Raw genomic sequence first — 18,911 nt, 5'->3', positions numbered from 1 at the left:
ACATTGGGGAATGAGAAAACACCTATCCTGAAATGGGCAAGCAGGACTGAGACACACACACTTGCCATAAATCCCATCCTCAGCAAAGCACCATTCAGTCTGGAGAGCAACCCCAAATCCCAGTTGTGAAAACAGAGCATATCAAGATTTATGAGATCCAGCAAAAGCAGTGCTGGCTGGGAAGTTTATAGTGATGAACATCTATGGTAAGGGGGAAAAACTCACAAATAAACAACCTAACTTTACATCCTTAGCGAGGGGAAAAATAGAACTAAGCCCAAAGTTGCCAGAAGAAAAGACATAACAAAGATCAAGGCACAAATAAATGAAATTGGAAACTAGAAAAACAATAGAAAAGATCAATGAAATTAAGAGCTGGTCTTTGAAAAGATAAAAAAGTAGCTAGACTAAGAAAAAAATGGGGAAGTCTCAAATAATAAAATTATAAGTCAAAGAAGAAACATTACAACTGACATCACAGAAATATAAAGAATCATAAGAGACTGCTAAGACCAACTTTATGCCAACACAGTGGATAAGCCAGAATAAATGGATAAATTCCTGGAAGCACAGAACCTACCAAAACTAAATCAAAAAGAAATAAAAATCTGAACAGACCAATAATGAGTAAGAAGATTAAATCAGTAATAAAAATAAAACAAAACAAAACAAACACCTCTCAACAAAGAAAAGCCCAGGACCAAATTTCGCTGGTGAATTCTACCAAATATTTAAATAAAAATGTGATGTTGTCAATTGTATGCCAATAAAGCAGGAAAAAAATTTTGCTTCTAAAATTGTATAGAATCAATGCCCTGCTGAATTTCTTAGTAACATCTGTTCCATTTAGAAGATGTTGAAATGCTGAAATTAACACAGGTCCTGGGTTCTTTGAGTAAGGTAAAATATTAAATTATATTAATAAATAATATGCTAAATACAATGAATAGCAAAACAACCAAGTTTTTATTTACAAAATAAATAAATGATTTCCTAATAAGGAATCATTCAATCATTAAATAATCTATTAATTATTAATTAATAGCCATTAATATTAAAACACATTATGGAGTTGCATAATGTTTTCTAAAAATTCTAGGGTTTTTTCTCATTCAAGAAGAATCCTGACAATTATTTCCTTACATTAAATGATTAAAAAAAAATTTTTAACTCTACACAACGTTAGGAAGGGCGTGTTTGCTTTGGGAGAATTTACAACATCAGAGAAACCAACAAAGTATCCATAAATAATGCAATGAGATGATAATTAGTAGGATTCAAACATTCACCATGTACAAGACGCTCATCTAAGTGTGAAAGCTCATTTTATTCTAACAAGAACTCCATGGTGTAGGTATTATTGTAGGTAGGTATTTCACCAAAGCAGAGAGAGATCAGTAATCAAACGCTCAAACTCACAGCTAGTAAGTGTACAGCAGATGTGAAATCCAGTCCGACAGTAGAGCCCGTGCTTTTAGTATCTACACTTTGCTGACTCTCTGTTAGTGTTTTATTAAATTAAGCATTGCCTTAAGCCCCAGAATAATTATAAAATGAAAATACTCTATTGTAAATTAGATTCTGTTTCTCTAATGGCTTATTAAATAGAAGATACTTATGATTTTTTCAGGAAACTGAGAACATTTTTCTTTCCAGTTGAAATTCATCCAACAGAAACATGATACAGCAGATACCTCTATGGATTTCTTAAAGTGAAAATATGTATTTACTGAGGACTTGACTTGGAAGTCCTAGATCTCAGAGATTGCTTTGGGAATGTGAGAAAGTCATTATGTTCTGGCTCTCCAGTAATTTATTTTGAGTTTGTTAAATTCGTTGATGTGTGAACTGGTTATCGAAGCTTGATAAACAGCTTATAAATCACTTTGAAGTTGGCAGAAATAAATATTAATGAGTCAATTTTCAAGGAATTTAAAGTCAGTATCTCCTTCTGCTGCTGCCATAAGTTTTAAAGAGAATCTCAGTTGTTTCATTTAGAAAAGAATCTACAACGTATTAGTAATGATGGGTATTTCTCAAGATAGTCATAGGACGATTGATTTAGCAAATCAAATGATTTGCCTAGAAGAAAAGAATGTTCTTTATAAATCCACCACAGAGTTTCATATGACAGAAATCTTGTTTAAAACTTATTTATAGGGGCGCCTGGGTGGCTCAGTGGGTTAAGCCTCCAACTTTTGGTTTGGGCTCAGGTCATGATACAGGATGGTGAGATCAAACCCCAAACTAGGCTCCACACTCAGCTGGGAGTCTGCTGGAGATTCTCTTTCTCCCTCCCTCTCTCTGCCTCTCCCCCCTGCTCACCCACACTCTCTCTCTAAAATAAGTAAATAGAATATTTTAAAAATAAATAAAAACAAAACTTATTTATAAAACACAAGTACAATGGTGATTCTAATCCTTTGAGATACTAAAGCAACCTGCTTCCCTGAGGTTTGCTCAGGGCCAGCCTTAGAATAGGGAAAGAAAAAAGCATTTCTAAGAACAGTGTCTACCCATGTCAGAGCCTTACTGACATTATCCCACGTGAACCATTTCTACCTTCTCCACACAAGATCAAACAGAATCAAAGGGTGTTAGTAGCTTTCCCAGGCCACATGACAAATGACTAGCAAACGCAGGATTTGAAAAACATGTTTATCTAAGTATGAACCTCTATTAGTGTTTGAAATAGGAAAACATTATTTTTTTTGTGATAGATTTTAAGGATACAAACAGGCCCTCCAGTTCTTGAAAATACATAATAAAAGGCATTAAAACCTATTTACTTAGAGATATTAGAGAACTCTAACCCTACAAGTTTGCATAGCATGCCAGAAATTAATAATCAAATCTAGGCTTGATTTCAGAGCTCTTGTGCCTGTCCTCCCTTCTGCAGATATTCGATATCGTAGTATTCGTATTTGTTTCCTGGATCTTACTTCTTGTAACAAAGAAATACTTGAAGCCTTCAATGTCTTTTATACCTCATTTTGAGTTGGTGTATTATATTCCTCCCAGACGTTCTGGTGCTAATCTGATCTCCAGAAAGGAACGAGCTTGCAGAAAGATTCCAACCACTGCATATGGTTGGGAATCTCATTCACTGTCTAAGGACACCCAGCTGACTAAATTGGGAAGCAGGAGTTGATATCCAGCTCACCCTCTACCCACCAAGCCATACAAGGGTGTGACATGCACCTAAAGAGGGCACCATGTCTAATCTGGTTAAGGGTACCTTATAGGCTCACATGGGCCCTGCAAAGACCCTGAAAGTTAGGGAAAAAGGTGAGGAGATGATTGTACATAAATATTTTCAGATCAAAATCTACCAGAAATTAAAGAAACTGACCTATAAGGCTAATGACTAGGATGTTTATTAATTCAGTAAATTAGTACTGGGGGGCGGGGAGATGTCTTCTCTCAGCACCAAGGAGTATAATTTTGTTTCAGGAGGAATGATGGAGGGTAAACACCAGCAACAGGTCCTATTTCATTATATGGGATATGAGAATGTTACTCAGGAGCCTGTGAATATGTAAGAAAATGATTCTACAGAAGGTGGGAGAAATAGAAAACTCCTGCTCCCTTTTACTCCATGATTTTGTTTCAAACACTTTCTAAAGTCTTCTTGGAATAAAACACCATGATGTTGCATATGGCACATTTTGAAAAATCATTACACCATCACTGTGACAGATTCTGAAGAGTCTCTGAAGAAACACTTCCGAACATTAAGCTGTCAAGTCTTCATTTAATGAATATATCATTAGCATTTTCTATTTGAATGCTGAACACCTTGGAAATGCTAACAATAACGACCCATTTTTTTGAGCAACAGGCACCATACTAGGTAGTTCGCATACATATTGTCTATCTTCCCAAAAAAGAATACTCCAAAAGTTACGTGTTATTCTTCTCTCTCTTTTTTTTTTAATTAATGAGGAGACAGGCTCAAAGAATCTAAAGCATCTGGGAATTCCTGGCAGAGGGCAGATTCGAATCCTTGCTGGTCCTGATTTTAAACCTGAGTCCTCTCTCCCTCACTGAACTAACCCTAGGAGAAGGCTTCTACTTCAAGGAAAAAGTGGAACGTAGCTAACCAAACTTCTACTGTAAGATAGAGAAAATATACCTTGACTCAAATATGGCAATCCATGCATTCTCCTACTCTTTCCTGAGGCCCTAACTTGTTTAGCTGTCATCATTTTCAAGTTCACAAATGGTGTGCTTATAAAGCATGGAACTTTATATATGGGGCTAATGCCTGAGTTCCAAGCCATGGGTCAGGAGATGTGGTGTGGCTACTTACCTGTTCCGACAACTTCTGTCCATCGAGGTGAGCTTGTGTCACAGCATCATTAACAAGCACGTGGAAGTTCAGGAGCACATGTTCAATGTCGTATGTTCCATGCATGGCATCTGAGAGCTCCTCCAGTGACCGGATGTAGGCATGCCAGTGCGGATTCAGCTCTGCCGTGTGTGCCAAGCAGCCTCTCACGACGTTGAGGCAGTACCCCATGCAAGGCTTGCTGAGCGTCAGGCCCTGGCAGAGAGGACAGTACTGCATCCTCAGCAGGGCCCTGCTGCACTCTTTGGAGACATGCAGATGGTCTGTGGTATTGATGACTTCAATGCCCAGATTCAGCGCCTGCAGAAACGTGCGGCTGGGCAGCAGCGATCTGCCCATCTGCCCCATTACTCTTTGGGGAATATTACCAAAGGGACTAACATCCCGGCGGGCCATCCTGAGGCATTCCGAATATTCCAGGGAACTGTCCGACACGCCAGGGTTAATGAGGTGATTGTAGACGAGAGGGAAAAGACTGTCAAAGAATCGGTTTACAAACTCTTCGGGATTAACATCCGCACCAAATAAATAGAGCCCCACGTCAGTGAACAGCTCCTGAACGGAAGCTGCAGCCTCTAGGGCCATGTTCCTATAGGTGTTGCAGAAGAGAATGCTGGTGTAGTTCTCTGCTTGTCTGAGGAGAGTTTCGAGGGTTTCTGTGACAAAAGCAGAGGTAAAACAGGAAAAGGATTAGTATGCATGTTAAAACTGTGCATCTGTCTGCTCCAGACAGTAAATGAGCTTAATGCATCCTACCCAATGCACTAAGGATCCAAACGGGAGTGTTCCACCAGCTAAACCCACGTTAGCCTTCCCAGGATAATGGCTGGTCAACAGTGGGCATTACACACACCACACAAATATTTTAAGATGCATTTCCCAGAGTCAAACATCTTTACAAAGTATAGAAATAAAAAAGAAGTTATGATACAGTAGTTCCCTACTTACTCTGTTTCACAGTCAACCGTAATCCACCAATGATGGAAGGAACAGTGTCACTGAGAAGATAATTTCCAGCCGTGGGCTCATGGTTGATAAAAGACTGTCATTAGATGTTTGACTAACACCTAAAAACACTTTTTCTTTTTTCCTTTTTTTTTTTTTCAGAATGAAAGCCAGTAGATTATACACCAGTTATTGCACAGAGAAGCTCAATGCCCATAGGGAAGACTGATAATCCTCAGGACCCCCCCTAGCATGGTCAAATTAAAAAGAAAGTAAAATAGTTCATGGTTAAACAATGCCTTGACTGGCAAACCCGGTTTGAGTTGTATTAGTCCAGGACAATAACTCTGTGAGCATCTTCTGAACTGTGTTCTGTTGTTCTTATTACCTTATCACCCCAAAACTACCATGAGACATTTTATTTTCTCACTTAGGGAACTGATGCTTCCCAATCAATTTCTCCTTAGAAATAACAAAGCATAATTTTTCTACAAATTAAGGAAGGCTGTAGTCATCAGCAAGCAAAAGTTGTATTTCAAAATGATAGCTTTAAGCAGCAGTTGAATACCTTGGATATTCTAGTAATTACGTTTTATAATTAGCCTAATTATAATAAATAATGATGCTGGACTGTTATCAATACATAATTAATTGTAAAATACACTCAATAAAATTATCTCCCATAACCCCAGTCTCATCGTTATTTTTAATTGGGTTGTAAAAGACCACACAATAATTCACTAATCAGACCATTGAATATATTATAAAAGGAGATGCAACGACAGTAGAATAAAACGAAATAATAAAAGGCAGAAGTGCAAGGCGAGCTACAAATAACGTGGAACTGTGTCAAGAATATGCCGTAGTGTCCTAAAAACAGATACACAGCAACAACACCAGACCAAACCAAACCAAACCCCTTTATGAAAAGCGCGGACAGATGAAATACAGTATTGTGTATTCTGATTCTATGCTGAGACCATTAAATGTTGGGTTTCAAGCTTTGGTGTGATATATCAAGGTGCCTGCTCCAGACAGAACGACTGTTTCTCCCCTAAAATTAATCTGCTGAAATCTAATCTCCAATATGACAGCACTTGGGAGTGAGGCCTTCGGAGGTAACTTGGTCATGAGGGTGAAGCCCTCGTGAATGGGATTAGCGCCTCCACAAAAGAGGCTCTGGAAAGCTCCTTTGTCCCTTCTGCTATGTTGAGGACACAGTGACATGACCATCCGGGAACCAGGAAGGAGGTTCTCGCCAGACAATGAATCTGCCAGCAAAAGGATCTTGGACTTCCCAGCCTCCAGACTATGAGAAATAAATGTTCTCTCATTTATATAGGGCATCCCGTATTCTGTGACAGCAGTCTGAACCAAAGAAGGGCATCTAGCCTATTATCAAAGGCAACAGCTTTTATTTATTTTTATTTTTTATTTTTTTTAGTTTTTAAAAAATATTTTATTTATTTATTCAAGAGAGGTAGAGGAGGAAGCAGGCTCATCCCAGAACAGGAAGCCTGATGTGGGACTTGATCCCAGGATCGTGATCCCTGGGATCACGATCTAAGCCAATGAAAGATGCTTAACCGACTGAGCCATCCAGGCATCCCCAAAACAATGGCTTTTAAAGGTGGCTGTGACTCTGTTGCAACACAGAGCACTAAGGAAGCAGGACACCTGTTATCTCTGCATCTCCAGTGCCCACTTGAATGTAAGCTATCTACTATACACTCAGTAAAAATGTGAGTAAAGGAAGGCGTCAAGTGAGATTAGCTGCTCTGCCAAGTGGACTTACCCGATGGCCCAGGCAGGGTGAGGAAAATTCAGCCTGCCAGGTCTCTGCAGTGGTGTTTGCAACCCAGCGGGTTTGTTTTGGTTCCCGAGTCTGCATTTAACCATCAGCCTCCATGATTCCTTCAACCTAGACAGGGTTTGAAAAACTGCACTTGCAGATAACCTATGACAGGTTCTGCCTGCGTTCATAGAGCAGCTCCACAGCATTCCAGCCAACAGTCTGACCCCACAATTGCCGTCTCAGCCACTACACTCTGCTTTCAGAGACCCGCAAGAGTGAGTGTGAAAAGTGAATTAAACCTGTGGTCTGAACTAAAATAAAACTGCTAAGCTTATATCATTCTCATTAATAGAGGATCATGTCGCTCCGCAAACTGTTTGTGGACAAGAATTATGAGGTAGGTTGCAAATGAGATTATTTGCCAATGATGGTTAAATAGCAATGTTTGCAATTTCTTTTAAGATCAAATGAGGATAGATTTAAAGATACCAATACCACAGGCACACTTACATACCTTCCACCATTTTTTCTAAGGTGCGTGCTGTAGACGTGATTGTGACTGATACCCTCCAAAGATTCTCAGTGCAATGAAGGTTGAACGCTACTCCAAGAAATACAGATGTTCCCTCTGATTTCTGCCAATTCTAAGTGATGTTCAAACACAATTTTTTAAAGTAAAAAATAAAATTTTCCTTTATAAATTCTAGTCCCAGTAATTCAGAACTAATAATGAGTAAGGAATATATAGAATTTATCTTTTCGGCTGCTATAACAAGTAGGTTTTGCAAATTAATTTATTCTGTGAAAGCAATATTGAAAAAAGATATAAAAGTGTTTAAAACCATTACTTTAATTTTATTTCAGACTAGTTTTCCTTTGACCTTTTAAAGAAAATAACTGCAAAATGTAAAAAATGTTAGGAATCCTGTTAAAGCAACATTTTTTTTTTAAACTAAAGGTTATTTATTTTCCTTTTTTTTTTAATAATTTTTTTTTATTTTTTATAAACATATATTTTTATCCCCAGGGGTACAGGTCTGTGAATCGCCAGGTTTACACACTTCACAGCACTCACCATAGCACATACCCTCCCCAATATCCATAACCCCACCCCCCTCTCCCAACCCCCTCCCCCCATCAGCCCTCAGTTTGTTTTGTGAGATTAAGAGTCACTTATGGTTTGTCTCCCTCCCAATCCCATCTTGTTTCATTTACTCTTCTCCTACCCCCTCAACCCCCCATGTTGCATCTCCTCTCCCTCATATCAGGGAGATCATATGATAGTTGTCTTTCTCTGATTGACTTATTTCGCTAAGCGTGATATCCTCTAGTTCCATCCACGTCGTCGCAAATGGCAAGATTTCATTTCTTTTGATGGCTGCATAGTATTCCATTGTGTATATATACCACATCTTCTTTATCCATTCGTCTGTTGATGGACATCTAGGTTCCTTCCATATTTTGGCTATTGTAGACATTGCTGCTATAAACATTCGGGTGCACATGCCCCTTCGGATCACTACGTTTGTATCTTTAGGGTAAATACCCAGCAGTGCAATTGCAGGGTCATAGGGTAGTTCTATTTTCAACATTTTGAGGAACCTCCATGCTGTTTTCCAGAGTGGTTGCACCAGCTTGCATTCCCACCAACAGTGTAGGAGGGTTCCCCTTTCTCCGCATCCTCGCCAGCATCTGTCATTTCCTGACTTGTTAATTTTAGCCATTCTGACTGGTGTGAGGTGATATCTCATTGTGGTTTTGATTTGTATTTCCCTGATGCCGAGTGATATGGAGCACTTTTTCATGTGTCTGTTGGCCATCTGGATGTCTTCTTTGCAGAAATGTCTGTTCATGTCCTCTGCCCATTTCTTGATTGGATTATTTGTTCTTTGGGTGTTGAGTTTGCTAAGTTCTTTATAGATTTTGGACACTAGCCCTTTATCTGATATGTCATTTGCAAATATCTTCTCCCATTCTGTCAGTTGTCTTTTGGTTTTGTTCACTGTTTCCTTTGCTGTGCAAAAGCTTTTGATCTTGATAAAATCCCAATAGTTCATTTTTACCCTTGCTTCCCTTGCCTTTGGTGATGTTCCTAGGAAGATGTTGCTGCAGCTGAGGTCAAAGAGGTTGCTGCCTGTGTTCTCATCAAGGATTTTGATGGATTCCTTTCTCACATTGAGATCCTTCATCCATTTTGAGTCTATTTTCGTGTGTGGTGTAAGGAAATGATCCAATTTCATTTTTCTGCATGTGGCTGTCCAATTTTCCCAACACCATTTATTGAAGAGGCTCTTTTTTCCAAACAACACATTAATAAAAGAATGAACAAGAACCATATGATACTCTCCACAGATGCTGAAAAAGCATTTGACAAAGTACAGCATCCCTTCCTGATCAAAACCCTTCAAAGTGTAGGGATAGAGGGCACATACCTCAATATTATCAAAGCCACCTATGAAAAACCCACCGCAAATATCATTCTCAATGGAGAAAAACTGAAAGCTTTTCCGCTAAGTTCAGGAACACGGCAGGGATGTCCGTTATCACCACTGCTATTCAACATAGTACTAGAAGTCCTAGCCTCAGCAATCAGACAACAAAAGGAAATTAAAGGCATCCAAATCGGCAAAGAAGAAGTCAAACTATCACTCTTCGCAGATGATATGATACTGTATGTGGAAAACCCAGAAGACTCCACTCCAAAACTGCTAGAACTTGTACAGGAATTCAGTAAAGTGTCAGGATATAAAATCAATGCACAGAAATCAGTTGCATTTCTCTACACCAACAACAAGACAGAAGAAAGAGAAATTAAGGAGTCCATCCCATTTACAATTGCACCCAAAACTATAAGATACCTAGGAATAAATCTAACCAAAGAGACTAAGAATCTATACACAGAAAACTATAAAGTACTCATGAAAGAAATTGAGGAAGACACAAAGAAATGGAAAAATGTTCCATGCTCCTGGATTGGAAGAATAAATATTGTGAAAATGTCTATGCTACCTAAATTAATCTACACATTTAATGCAATTCCTATCAAAGTACCATCCATTTTTTTCAAAGAAATGGAACAAATAATCCTAAAATTTATATGGAACCAGAAAAGACCTCGAATAGCCAAAGGAATATTGAAAAAGAAAGCCAAAGTTGGCGGCATCACAATTCCGGACTTCAAGCTCTATTACAAAGCTGTCATCATCAAGACAGCATGGTACTGGCACAAAAACAGATACATAGATCAGTGGAACAGAATAGAGAGCCCAGAAATAGACCCTCAACTCTATGGTCAACTCATCTTCGACAAAGCAGGAAAGAAAGCAACATTTTAAAACTTGTCTCTAATGCTGTAAAAATTAAAATATTAGTTTTCATGACTATGTATTATTTTTGCTAACCTTTGAATAAGAGATGACATGTGTTCAAATATCAACATTCTGATGATTTCCTGAACACCTAAACACAAAATCCTTGTTTTTAAAGATTTTATTTATTTATTTGACAGAGCGAGATCACAAGTAGTCAGAGAGGCAGGCAGAGAGAAAGGGGGAAGCAGGCTCTCCACTGAGCAAAGAGCCCAATGCGGGGCTCGATCCCAGGACCCTGGGATCATGACCTGAGCTGAAGGCAGAGGCTTAACCCACTGAGCCACCCAGGTGCCCCACAAAATGTCTTTTTAAAATGGACTCTTTTGCAGCAGTTTCTCAGTATGCTATCAACTCATCACAATATAAAGATTTGTCTTTCAATCTGTGTTAAATCTGATATTGACACATTCCAGTTAATTGGATTAACCTAAACATATGCTAATATTTCTGAATGTGTGTATTTGTGATCCCAAACATTTCTCAACTCCAGCAAATGAGAGAACAGCAAATAATTGTTCTTTATACATTTGAATCTTTAATGATGAGGGATAAACATACTTTGGTGAATTTTTGATCCTAATATAAAATGTTAATATATAAACATTTACAACAGAAACTGAACAATCTAGAGGCCAATCCACCGGGTAATTTATTTTTTTAAAAGAAAATATGGTGGGGCACCTGGGTGGCTCAGTGGGTTAAGCCTCTGCCTTCGGCTCAGGTCATGATCTCAGGGTCCTGCGACGGAGCCCCACATCAGGATCACTGCTCAGCAGGGAGCCTGCTTCCCCAGTCTCTCTCTCTCTCTGCCTGGTTGTGATCTCTGTCTGCCAAATAAGTAAACAAAATCTAAAGAAAAAAAAAGATGGCAAAATCAGAAGTTGAATTTACTAAAACTTAGTTGTTTGTATTAACTCTGAATTCACAAACTCATCATTTTGTTCCCCTACTATGTTTTCCAGAATTGTGTGTTTCCATTTTAGTATTAGTATTATGATTAGTATTAGTATTACGTATAAGTATTAGTATTATGATTTCAACAAGAATTTAAACTTGTCAAAACAACTGTCATATAAACCAGTGATTTTGCTGTTGTGCAAAAGAATAATCCACATACAAAATCAATATGCATAAATCCAAGGTAGGGTAGATGCTAAATAACGTATCACATCTATTTCATTATTAAAGAGAAAACATACTGTCCTTTCATTACAAAGTTTTAATAAGTTAAAAAAAAAACCCATCTAAGCTATACAAATAATAGTGTTCTGTTGGTTGACAAAAATTAGAACATCTATTGAAAGTAAATAAACATTTGCTAGGCTTGCTTAAAGAATTTAAGAAACAGACTAGGGGAAAAAAAAAACCAAACCAACATCTGTCTGTTGTTTTTCATTGAGAATTTCAATAAGCTCTTCTTTCTTGCTCTCAGACCAAGGCCAGAAACTTCCAACTCTCCTTTTAATGCCTAAGAGTGGTAGGTTGAGTAAGACACTGTACTCTAATTACTGACTGAATAAGAACATAATTTCCCCCAGTTTTATGAATTAATTTATGTATCATCTCATTAAGTAGAAAGTGAAGGTGGAATGCATGAAGTTGATCTCCATCCACTTCCATTTTGAACAATAGCATCTTGTGAAAATTTAATAACAAAATCCCCATGACTAGAAACTCGTATCAACTTTGTTCAGCCCATATTCCCTTTAGAGACATTTTAGAGTACATACACATGACAGGTAAACTAAGGATTTAGCTTAAATACAACTGGTAGAGATAAAACAAGGTGATACTGATTTAAAATTAAATTTGACAAATTGCAAAATCAGTGAAGACTTACACGCAAGTAGCTTTTTACAACGGGAGAAACCATATTTATGGGGCTTTTATTGCTTTAAAGATAAAGATGATTTCAAAATCTAATGATCATGAAATAACTGTTATAATAACCCTCCTCTGCATGACATGAACAGACATTTTATGATCCTTTTCATATTTTTATTATTTTTGATATATGAACATTTTAAGATACAAAGTTCGAAGAGTCTATTACAATTTAAGACCCCAGATAGTCTCAAACATGGAAATGAAATAGATGAAGAAAGATTAAATCCTATCAACTGTGGATAATCAGATGATTTTACAACGGGTACCTGGGTTGAAGAGAAATTTTCAGGAAATTTACGTATTTGTGTCTTACAATTCTCAAGTCACGGATTTTGTTACTACCACAGATCATTCCTTACTACCCGGCTACTTTAGAGCTAGTTTGTGCCAGAAGTTATCTTTTCCTCTGTATTGAATCATCAATACATGAGTAGATATGTAGTGACAGACCATTTTAAGAGCAATTTCTCAACCAGTTTTTATAGCATACACATTACAATGAACTGTAATTCCTTCTGCCTTTATCATTTAACAAAAATGCCTTCCAATAATTTTAATATAGTCACATTTAATAATTCCTTTAATTAGTAGAAGACCATCGTAGTGACTCTGAAGATATGCATATTTAAGTAAAAGAAGCAATTACCAATTTCTCCAGTCTGGAAGTTTTTATACTGAATTCATCCCTTTGATATTTGCATATTTCCTGAACTTTTTCATAAAATATGCAAAAAAATTTTTCTAGAATATTAATTTAATGACATATTTTTAAATGTTATAAAGTATGATTTATAGTATCATTCTTCAGAAATTAGTCATCTATACAAATAAATAGTAAGTGGATATTAATCTGTATCACCAAAAATTAACATACTGGTAATTAATCTGGTCTCCTTGGACACATTCTGCATGGAAAAATACTTTCTCAACTTTCTCCTTCCTCATTTCCTTCCCCACTGATTTGATTATCATGGTGCTTCACATTTATTACTAATACCATTTTATAATCATTTATGTTCTGAAAATCAATTTATGGCTTTAGCAAGGACTTAAATTCATGTAAGCATTTATGTAACAGATAAAATCCATGCTGAACAACTCACTGTACATTGTTTAAAGTTACTGTGAGAGGAAGATTTTAAATCTAATAATTTTTAAAATAAACCCAGAAACAGGGGTGCCTGGGTCACTCAGTCAGTTAAGCATCAGACTCTTGATTTGGGCTCAAGTCATGATCTCAGGGCTGTGGGACTGAGCCCTGCAGTTGGCTCCATACTCAGCACAGAGTATGTCTGGGATTCTCTCTCTTACTCTCTCTCTGCCCCTCCCCCACTTGCTCACACTCTTTCCTCTAATAAGTAAGTAAAATCTTTAAAAATAAATAAATAAACTCAGAAATACAATCTAGAAATACAGAACTGTCAAGTAAAACTGTTTTTCTTCACTGAGTTATATCATCTTCTACCATTATAGAAAACTAAAAATATCAGTAACTTTATTGGTCGGGGTTTTTCCCCTTTTTTTATTATTATTATTTCTTTCGTTTCATTCCATACTCCAACACACTGGTCTCCTTTATTTAAAGAAAAACCTTTAGGTCACTTTGCTTTATAATCTCATTTTCTCTTTTTGATAGCTCAAGAAAATAGGAATGTTCTATATTTTCAGCTTAGAGTGACACATTGCCCATTCCTTCTTCAATGGACAATCCAACTGTTGTGTTTTTGTCACTCATTATTGCGCTCATTCATTAAACCATTATTTTTGAGTGCCTGCTGTTGACCTCAATACTCAAGTTGAAAAAGCCATATAAGTTTCTGCCCTCGTAAGACTTAGACTCTAAAGGATAGGAAAATATAAAAGCAAGCACATAAATACAATTTATCATCGTATTAAGCAAATACTATGGGAAAAATTATTAAAAGGTAGAAAGTGACAAGATCACTCTTTTGGAGGGCTCTAGGCCAAACTGTCCATAATCAACTCATCAAAAGTAAATTCCCTGTCAAATCTATTCCTAAAAGCAAACTTTGTGAATTTACCAACTATATCCAAACTATCCAAACTATATATAATATTTGGTTATTTGGCACATTAAAAAATTAATTTGATAAACTGGTTTGGGCAAAATGATTTTCTATGGATTGACCATTTAAGATAATGTGAGGAGAAAAGCCTCCACTGAGGAAACAAATTTGAGAAAAGACTTCAATAATGAAAAAAGCCCCCCATGAGCAGATGAGGTGTGGTTAGCAGGTTCATAGGAAATAAAAGGCATGGTTCTGAGTTGTGAAGAAACTTGCTGACTAAAAAAACTGAGGAAACTCAATGTGACTGAAGAACAGTGAAAGGAGGGTTTCAAGAAAGATCAAAGAAATCAGAACGGCCTCAGAGACCATGGTAAGGAGTTTGTATTTTATATGCGGAATGAGGACCTACTGGAGAATTTCACACATGAAGAAACGTGATCTGGTTTGTATATTGAAGGATCACGGTGGCTGCTATAGGGAGAACAGACCATTGGGACAAAAACAAGAGAGAGAAGACAGAGTTGAGTTCATAAGCTATGATAACAGCAAGCCTGACAGACATGGTGGGCTGGACAGGGGTGGTAGTGGAGTAAATTGCAAAAATCATCACATTGACCGTATGTATTATATGGTATCCAAAGAAACTCACTGTTGTATGGAGGCAGATGTAGGAAAAATGGTTAAATGAAAGATACCTCTGAAGCCTGTGTCTTAGCAGCTGGATGCACAGTGGTGTCAATTACCAAGATGGGCAAGTCTATGGAGGCACCATGTTTGTGTGCGGTGGGAGCTGGAAAGTCAAAGTTCTATTTTGGACATGTTAAGATTGAAATGGCAATTAGAAATTGAAATAAAGCTTTTCAGTACAGAGTTAGAGAAAATAATTTGTGTCTCAGGGGAAAAGTGGAGCCCGGTGACACAGACCTGAGACTGATGGGCACAGAGGGTCAAATCTTGGTAGTGGATGAAATAACCTAAGGAGGGAAGACAGGGAATAGTGCCGAGATGCAGGAAAGGAGGAGTAGCCAGCAAGGAGAATGAGAATAAAAAGCCAGTGAAATAAAAAGAAAATCAGGAGAGTAGGCTGTGCCAGAAACCAATGAAAGAAAATGATTCAGGTAGAAGGCAGTCATTCATCATGTCAAACACTATTAAGAGGTCAAGTGAAATGAGGAATAACAACTGACCATGGGCACAGACAAGAGGAGGCTCTTACTGACCTTGACCAGAGCTGCCTCAGCAGAATGTGAGCACAAAAGAGAACGGGAATTGAGGCAATATATAGAGAACTCTCTTGAAAATCCCTGCTATAATGGAAGTAGAAAACCAAGACAGGCACAGGAGGGAAATGTGAGGTCAAAGCTATTTGTTTTAGGAGGAGGGAGAATTTATTGGATGTTCATATGCTGATAGGAGCAGTTGGACCAACAAAAAAATACTGATGGTTGAACAGGGCGCATAAGAACTGTTCGAGGACATTCTCTAAATAAACAAAACAAATGTAATCTAGGGCATGTGTGGATACAAGGATACTGGCTACACAGTGGGTGCTAAAGTTGCCAAGGATGGTAGCAAGAGAAGTGAAGAGAGAGAGAGAGCGAGCGAGCGTGGGCTGGGTAATAAAGTCTTGCGCTGATAAGGGAAGATAACCAGAGGTCTGAGATGGTCTGTACTGGTCAATACTGGTGTGTAATCTGCAAGGGGATTTTCTTGAGGAGAAGGAAGCAACTATGTGGGATCAAGGAACACATTCCCCTTAAGCATGGAAGATGCCTATAGTAGTTGCCTATTACTGTTATAGCAAATGACCACAAGATAAGCAGCTTAAAACAAGAAAAATTTACTCTCTGGATGCCAAAAGTAAAAATCAGAGCCACCAGGCTGAACTCACCATACGCCAGGCTGAACTCTCTCCAGAAGCTCTAGGAGAGAAACTATTCCTTGCCTCCTCCAGCTTCGTGTGGCTGCTAGCATGTTTTTGGCTTGTGGCTGTGTAAATTCAGTCTCTGCCTCATATTCATATTGTCTTTTCTATGTGTATCTCAAGTCTCTGTCTCTCTTTTAAGGATATATGTGGTAGCTTTTAGGGTCTAGCCAAATAATGTCAGATAATCTTGCCATCTCAGGATCCTTAATCACATCTGCAAAGACCTTTCTTTCAGATTTTTTTTTTATTTTCAGCATAACATTATTCATTGTTTTTGTACCACACCCAGTACTCCATGCAATCCGTGCCCTCTCTAATACCCACCACCTGGTTCCCCCAACCTCCCACCCCCCCACCTCTTCAAACCCTTCAGATTGTTTTTCAGAGTCCGTAGTCTCTCATTGTTCACCTCCCCTTCCAATTTCCCCCAACTCCCTTCTCCTAACTCCCCATGTCCTCCATGCTATTTGTTATGCTCCACAAATAAGTGAAACCATATGATAATTGACTCTCTCTGCTTGACTTATTTCACTCAGCATAATCTCTTCCAGTCCCGTCCATGTTGCTACAAAAGTTGGGTATTCATCCTTTCTGATGGAGGCATAATACTCCATAGTGTATATGGACCACATTTTCCTTATCCATTCGGCCATTGAAGGGCATCTTGGTTCTTTCCACAGTTTGGCGACCGTGGCCATTGCTGCTATAAACATTGGGGTACAGATGGCCCTTCTTTTCACTACATCTGTATCTTTGGGGTAAATACCCAGTAGTGCAATGGCAGGGTCATAGGGAAGTTCTATTTTTAATTTCTTGAGGAATCTCCACACTGTTCTCCAAAGAGGCTGCACCAACTTGCATTCCCACCAACAGTGTAAGAGGGTTCCCCTTTCTCCACATCCTCTCCAACACATGTTGTTTCCTGTCTTGCTAATTTTGGTCATTCTAACTGGTGTAAGGTGGTATCTCAATGTGGTTTTAATTTGAATCTCCCTGATGGCTAGTGATGATGAACATTTTTTCATGTGTCTGATAGCCATTTGTAGGTCTTCATTGGAGAAGTGTCTGTTCATATCTTCTGCCCATTTTTGATATGATTATCTGTTTTGTGCGTGTTGAGTTTGAGGTGTTCTTTATAGATCCTGAATATCAATCTTTTGTCTGTACTGTCATTTGCAAATATCTTCTCCCATTCCGTGGGTTGCCTCTTTGTTTTCTTGACTGTTTCCTTTGCTGTGCAGAAGCTTTTGATTTTGATGAAGTCCCAAAAGTTTATTTTGGCTTTTGTTTCCTTTGCCTTTGGAGACATATCTTGAAAGAAGTTGCTGTGGCTGATATCGAAGAGATTACTGCCTATGTTCTCCTCTAGGATTCTGATGGATTCCTGTCTCACGTTGAGGTCTTTTATCCATTTTGAGTTTATCTTTGTGTACAGTGTAAGAGAGTGGTCAAGTTTCATTCTTCTACATATAGCTGCCCAGTTTTCCCAGCACCATTTATTGAAGAGACTATCTTTTTTCCACTGTATATTTTTTCCTGTTTTGTCAAAGATTAACTGACCATAGAGTTGAGGGTCCATATCTGGGCTCTCTACTCTGTTCCACTGGTCTATGTGTCTGTTTTTATGCCAGTACCATGCTGTCTTGGTGATCACAGCTTTGTAGTAAAGCTTGAAATCAGGTAACGTGATGCCCCCAGTTTTATTTTTGTTTTTCAACATTTCCTTAGTGATTCGGGGTCTCTTCTGGTTCCATACAAATTTTTGGATTATTCAGATTTATTGATGCAGAGTTCGGTCCCTGCTATCTCCAGATGCCATCATTCTACCTACTAGAATACTGATCGTAGACGACAACAAGTGTCTACACTTGACTTGCAAACTCAGGGGACAAAGATGCTAGTCTAGGCTCTTCCACAAACAAATCATATGAGCCATTTAACTTCCCTAAATATCCATTTTTTTTTCTTTAATAAAATAGGTATCATAGTGTCAGTTTTAAGAGTAGGACAGCGTATCTGTGAAATTCAAATGAAAAAAAGTACACGATGATGCCCAGTGATCTCTCCCCCTGTGCTTAGGTTCTGCTCTGGAAAGATGTTTTAAGAATGACTGTAACCTCCTCCCTTTCCTAAGGATTCAGAGGTCCTCTGAGACAGAAATCGTGTCCTGCTCGTGTTTATGTCTCCCAACCCCTGGTTCATCAGAAGCCTAACCTACATTCTGATAGATGTATGTTCAAATCCACAGCGAATGTTAGTTATGTGACTATAAATTTCCTAAGTTCCCCACACCTCCTTTATTCTCATCACAAAGCAGGTAGAATGACACTTCCTACCTTACTTGGTGGCTGGGATGATTAAATGCATTTGTACATGTACACACTGTCCTAGAGCCTGCAGATGGGAAGTGCTCAAAATACATTAAAGAATCCTAGTACTGAAAGTGTCTCACTTCTCTCATGTACTTGTTGTAAACTAGATGGTTTATTAAATTCCTTTGGTAGGGGCACTGGGTGGCTAAATCAATTAAGCATCTGACTCTTGATTTCCGCTTAGATCATGATCTCAAGGTTGTGAGATCCGGCCCCACATCAGGCTCCGCACT

The 18,911-nt window shown here is 38.2% G+C and overlaps 1 protein-coding gene across 2 annotated transcripts in view; it reads right to left on the bottom strand.

The window, feature by feature from the left end:
- Window positions 1–18,911, bottom strand: part of GPC5 (glypican 5) — a 1,410,504-nt gene that overhangs the window by 1,118,919 nt on the left and 272,674 nt on the right. For both annotated transcript variants that reach the window (XM_047720231.1, XM_047720232.1), the window contains exon 3: window positions 4,313–5,007. In XM_047720231.1, coding sequence (XP_047576187.1) covers window positions 4,313–5,007 — 695 coding nt within the window. The remainder of the gene's footprint in view (window positions 1–4,312; window positions 5,008–18,911) is intronic.

Source organism: Lutra lutra, chromosome 3 (genome assembly GCF_902655055.1).
Source record: "Lutra lutra chromosome 3, mLutLut1.2, whole genome shotgun sequence".
Lineage (NCBI taxonomy): Eukaryota > Metazoa > Chordata > Mammalia > Carnivora > Mustelidae > Lutra > Lutra lutra.
The sequence above is the reverse complement of the archived record's forward strand: the minus strand, read 5'-3'. Positions and strand labels throughout refer to the sequence as shown.